We start from the raw sequence: 6,000 nt of genomic DNA, 5'->3' as shown, positions 1-6,000 counted from the left end.
TCTAGACAGGTCCCTCCTTTGTCCCAGCACTATCCCTAACCTGCTTTTGGATCCTTGCACTCTGCCAGACAGAGGGAAGAACTGGAGCTACAGTGGGGTATTTTTACAAGAGCTCTCCATACAAACAGCTTCAGAAGCTACCCATTTACTGACAAAACAGGAGTAATTGGAGGATCATGTTATAATTAAGTGATCCTTCCGGTGGCCACCTTTCTGGTCCTCTAGTTGATATTGAGGCCAGTCTACTATACAGAACTTTTTAGTTTGCTTTTAGTTAGTGGATCTGATCCAAGCACTTCCCAATTCGCTAGAATGCATTCTAAGGGTGTACACCATGCCCTGCCTGTACTCTGTCCCTGCCCCATATCCTAGGGTGACACTGGGCGTCCCCAGGTCATAACAGGCAAAAATCCAGACCACTGGACTGTTCCTACCTTATCCAAGGGACCGGTTCCTCACCGTCGCCCTCAACTGCTTCTCCACTACTCGAGCGCGTTGCACCGTTGTGCCCTCTGGGGTCAGTCAAACTGAGTCTCCGCCGAGGCCCCCGGTGAAGTCACCGGTGCGCGCTGGGCGTCAGTCGTCGCCGCAATCCGTCGACCACCAGAAGGGATCCAGGCAAGGCTAATTTTAGCCTCAATGCCCCACATTGAGCGCCAAGAACAGTTGCCGGCAGATAACTGCCTGAGGCCAAGCAACAGTGGGGGGGTCCGTTGCCTGGTGTGCCGCGCCAATAAACACACCAGGGTGGAGAAGCAAACCAAGTTTATTTGAGATCTCAAAGCGGTGCAGGGAGATTGACTCAAATCAAGCACACCTAAAACAAGCAGTCTGTTCCTTTATATCCATGAGAACTTTTCTCACTGACTAGCAATCCCCCGTTTCCCCTCCCTCCTCCTCCTTCCTCCCCCTGTAGCAATTACGTAAGCGCAGGTGCATTAAGTAATCTTGGCCGCGGCAGCTCGTTAGTAAGTTTTCCTTCTGCAAGTTATCTTGTCCTTCTGCTAAAGGTGCACAGGCCTCATTATTTCTGCTTTAGACCAGTTAGAACTGTTGCAACTGATAACGGCTGTTACACCTGGCCTTTTAGGTCGATTAAAGTTCAAACATGGAGGGACTCTTGTCTGCTGAGGCCTAAAACCAGGAAAGCTCCATACTCTTGTGGCCTTCCACCCTCCCGAGTTATGTAGGGTTATGCATAGTGACACCAACAGCACCCACCACTGTGCTTGGCGCTGCATGTCCAAACAGAAAACCCAGGGGCCAAACTGGAAGTGGTTTACAGACCAATTTTAAACATCGGGTGACTATGGGGGGTGGTCCCAAAAGGTTCGACAGAGTGGGAGGCTCCCAGTGCCCCAGCCACTGCTGTGCACGGAGCTGTGCGTGCAGCAAAAGGCAGTCCAGGACCCAAGGGCTCACATCCAGGCTGAGACCGGCGGACACTGGCAGGGCCATTCCTAGGCCCCTTAATCGGGGACCGTGAGGCGGGCAGCGCGCGCCCTGATTGACAGACAGGCAGCCCCGAACCTCGGAAGCCCGTGGACCGGGGGGCGAGGCTACTCCTGCGCATAACGTCCCCCCGCCCTGCCAGCCTGCGCCCAGGGAGAGGCTGCGTGACGTCACGCGCAGTCACGCGGGCGCTGGGCGGAAGCGGAAGCGGAGAGGGGTCCCGGCGGCGTTTTGGACACGGAAGTAGCGCGGGGTCCGGGCAGTGGGTTCCGTAGCGGGGAGCAGCTCCAGGGACCGGACACAGCGCGGCAGCGGCGTCCTCCACCATGGCCGCGACATCCAACCTACAGGTGGAGACGGGCGGAGCCGGGGCACCGCCCAGAGCGCCCTGCTGGGGGTGGGGGTGTCGAGGCGGAGGGGGGGAAGCGAGGGGGTGTCGGGACCCCCGGGGGTGTCTCGGGTGGGGGAAGAGGAAGCGGGGGGCGGGGCATGGGGTAGGAGGAGGGGGTGGATGTCGGGGCTGTGGGGAGGTGTCCGGCCCCTGGGTGCTGGAGCTTCCATAGTGCGTGTCTCAAATGTCTGAGGCTCCCGGCCCCCGTGGGACGGCTTCTGTCCTGTATCTTGAGGTTCGTCTCGAGTCCGATAAAAAGCCGGGGGGGGGGTTGCTTAAAACCGTGTCGCTTTAGCCGCTTTTTCCAACCTCTCGCCAATTCCTACTATTAGAAGGGGCAATTTACACTTGGTAGGTGGCCAGGACTATCTTCATCCAGCCAACGTATGTTAAAGCAGGGGTTCTCAAACCCCCTCAGGGGGTCGCAAGGTTATTACGTGGGGGGTCTCGAGCTGTCAGCCTCCACCCCAAACCCTGCTTTGCCACCAGCTTTTATAATAGTGTTAAATATATAAAAAGTGTTTTTAATGTGCATGGGGGGGTAACCAGTACAAAAGTCTGAGAACCCCTGTGTTAAAGCATCTCTTGTCCTGTCTACATTAAGACTTTAAAATACCTTGGTTTATTTGTTTTAAAAATGCACCCTCCATCAGAATTTAAACAAATTGTCAAAAGCAGATATAATATGTCTGCGCTGATTGAGGGTTTATCTCCTCTGTCCATTTTCCATTAGTGTCCTGGTTCAGTGGCTATGTACACTGATGTTCACTGTCATCTCGTACCATACTCCCAGGATAGCACATAGATTTATTTACCTCCTCACTTTTCAATTAAGTCTCAGGTTGTTTCTGATAACTTGTAGAAGCATATATCCCACATGCTACTATATATTTGAGGTTGGAGTAGGAAGATCTGTAACTGTTAATATCTCCTCTGCGCTGTTGGCTGCACAGTTACTTATTAATTTTATTTTATTTATTTTTGCACTATGCTTCCTTTCTCATTGTCTTCTCACAAAAGTAGTACTGGTATTGTTAAAGTGGTAACAAACACACTTATAACTGCTTTCATGCTAGATCAGTTATAAAAAAATCACACCTGTAACTGAAATAGTTACACTGTAACAAAACTGGCTGCAGATCAGGCCCTAGGTTCTCTCCTCCCCCCTCCACATCCCCTTTTTTTTTTCCTGATTCACTATTATTTGTATTATCATAGCACTTAAGAGAATATTTTGTAGAAGGCTTCCCTGCCACAATGAAATGGATGTTCTGGCATCTCTAGTAGTCTAACATGTTGTTTCTGTATTATTTTCTTGTGTTTATAAAAGGGGAGGCATAGGCCCCTTGTCAGTTTCAGGCTAATTTAAGTGGATTTCAGAAGTGGCCAATGAAGTGTGTAGATTTTTGTTTGTTTGGTAGGAGCAGGACAGGAATGTAACATAATCTCCTCTCTTGCTGGGAATCTGCTTTAACCGATGGTCTTTTCACGTACCCTCCAGAATGGAAGATTTTGCTCATGGTTTTAATGAGACAAAGATTCAAAATTTTTCTCACACCTGTTGGCTCACCATTTAAAGGGTCTCCCATTTGAAACAAGCTCCTTTTAGTTTAATCTACCTGAAACCAAAAGGTTTGACTCTAGTGCCATTGAGTCAAAACCAAGCCAAACAATAAAGATACTGTGCTACTTCTTTTCTGATCCCTACTGGTGCTGTTGCTGTGTATCCGCTTTGTTTTGTCTGATATGTTAGAGAGAGCCCAAATCCTGACATGGATATATTCACAAGAGACCAAGGACAAGTTCATACTGTATTTGAAACTGCTAGAAACAGCCTTGTTGCTGAGTTTCCATGATCAGTAAGATCACATTGTTAGTACAGTTAGCAGAGGAAATAACTGTGTATGAGAGAACTGAATATAGTAACATTTACTATATATGTGTATAGTTACTCTAAGTAAATTGTTAGCGGTTAAGTGGCTACATTTTTATATTGGTGTGAGCCAAATAAAATCAAATTCTAAATAGTTAGTTAGAAATGTAAAATCATCCAATAATCTGTTCCCCTTCTCCATGCACAAATATAACTATAGCTGTTAGGTATTCTGGAAAGGACAAAAAAATGCCCTTTTATACAATTTTCTAATGTTTGAAGGCCACTGCCTCCTTGTTTGTTAGGAATTCAGTCCTTGTTTGCCCTTTTTTTCCTGGAAGACACTCTTGAGATACTAAGGATATGAAACTGAATTAATTGAGGAGTAATTACCGTCATTCAGACTGTTTACAACTTTTTGAGGTTTTGTACTGAAAGAGCTTCCAGTCTACAACTGAGTCCTCCAAGACAGACTTCCAGCAAATGTCTTACTGGGGGAGATTTTCAAAACCAAATCTTCCCCTTATGTTTCTGAAGTAAAAACACAAAATAGGGAAGAAAAGTAAAAAGTGTCTGAAAAGTTTTTCATGCATAAAGAATGGCACAAAACCGTACCACTTGACTTAACCTTTTTATAAGAGGTGAGAACCACATTCAGAATCTTTGAAATACAGAATTGTTGCTACTTAAGAGTTATGTTTACTTGAACTCTAAACCTGTGGTTATAAATATTTGGCACTGCTCCATTACATCTTTTTTCCCCAGAACTAATCTCAAATCATAATGCAGTTTTTATCAGTTATTTGTATTGAAGTGGCTCACGTGACTCAATCATGTTGGAGCCTCACTAAAAGATTTTTAGTAACGGTTGACTTTGATAGCTTAAAAATTTCTCTACACTATGGAGATAAAATAAATTTGAGAATTATGTGGATTCTCCATACATCTTTTCAATTATCATAAGAGATCTCTTATAAAAATCTGGAAGCGCTGGATTAACACTCCAGTAATAACTATAGCTTAGTATAGAGGAACGCTTCTGCCTGTCGCTTCTGGTTTATGTACTACAGATATATATTGAAGGTACACTGTTGACTTACTCTATATGAGTACAACACTCAGCACAAAGGGGTTCTGACCTACTTACCCTCTAGGTGCTACTGCAATATAAATACTAATAAAAATACTTCTAAATTGACTAGATTTCAAGTTATAGGCAGTGTTGTTGTAGCCATGTTGGTTTCAAGTTAGCTTTAGAAGTACTGTAGACAGATACTGATTGTTGCCTAATGCAAAAATATTTTTTACTGCTAATATCTGTTCAGATGAAGACATGAATTTGCGGTTTGTTATTGTATCTACAATTCTCTGTTAGATTATGTTTTCAGCTCATTTAAAAATAAGGTGTTTTTTTATTTTCACAACTTTTGTATTTTAATATGTTGGAAAGAATTAGGAGGTCTTGTACTAGGGCACCCTAATAGAAGAGATTTTAAACTCATTCTGTATTCTGCCAAACTACATTAAAAGAAAATAAGATCCTGATCCTGGAAAGACTTATGCACATTCTCAGCTTTGCTACTGTGATAAGCACATAAGTCTTTGCAGGAAAAGGGCCTAAAAGTTGCACCAGTAAGCTCTTACAGCCAAATTCTCCAAACGCTTAAATGTGAGTTAATTTTTATTCAAGCAGGTAGTGACATTGATATTAATAGGATGACTTGTATGAATAAAGTTTACTCATGCCTGTTTGTAGAATCCAGCCTTCCTTAACTTTGACATTTCTTTGGTAAGGTTGTATGTGCATCCTTGATTCTCCTCCTTATGAACATACTATGATATACACATAGTATTTCTCAAATTATATTTTATAATTTTAAGTATGTATGTATGGCATCTTATATAAATGACTCATGGAGTGCATTTCTGTGAAATATCTACGAGGAAATGAGATGGGTGGAGTCCTTCTTCATTGACTGCACACCTGGCAAGAGGCATTTTACTTAGCTGTAGACAATACTGTGAATATGTAATAAACAGTCTTGCAACACATGCACAAGGGAAGCAGAGTTATGGTAGCGCATGCAACTTCAGCTTTGGCATTTCATTACTTAAGAGCTTACCTATGTAACTATAGCATTAATTTTAAATAGACTTTTTATTTGATTTTTGCTCTTTAAACAGGAAAAGATCTAGATGCCACCAGAACACCACCTAACTCATGCACCTTAAAAAGTACCTAGGAGAGTCCTTCTCTTGGATCCTCAGGAGTTGCACTCTTTCC

General features: G+C 44.0%; 1 protein-coding gene across 2 annotated transcripts in view; it reads left to right on the top strand.

Annotated features, from left to right (window-relative positions):
- Window positions 1–1,630: 1,630 nt before the first annotated feature.
- VPS4B (vacuolar protein sorting 4 homolog B) overlaps window positions 1,631–6,000 on the top strand; it is a 47,609-nt gene continuing 43,239 nt past the window's right edge. The window contains exon 1 of one of the 2 annotated variants that reach the window (XM_030552273.1): window positions 1,631–1,802. In XM_030552273.1, the coding sequence (XP_030408133.1) occupies window positions 1,779–1,802 (24 nt within the window). In that variant the 5' untranslated portion in view covers window positions 1,631–1,778. The remainder of the gene's footprint in view (window positions 1,803–6,000) is intronic. The other variant, XM_030552274.1, reaches the window with a different exon arrangement.

Source organism: Gopherus evgoodei, chromosome 2 (assembly GCF_007399415.2).
Source record: "Gopherus evgoodei ecotype Sinaloan lineage chromosome 2, rGopEvg1_v1.p, whole genome shotgun sequence".
NCBI classification, from domain to species: domain Eukaryota; kingdom Metazoa; phylum Chordata; order Testudines; family Testudinidae; genus Gopherus; species Gopherus evgoodei.
This window is presented reverse-complemented; position numbering and strand designations above follow the sequence as displayed.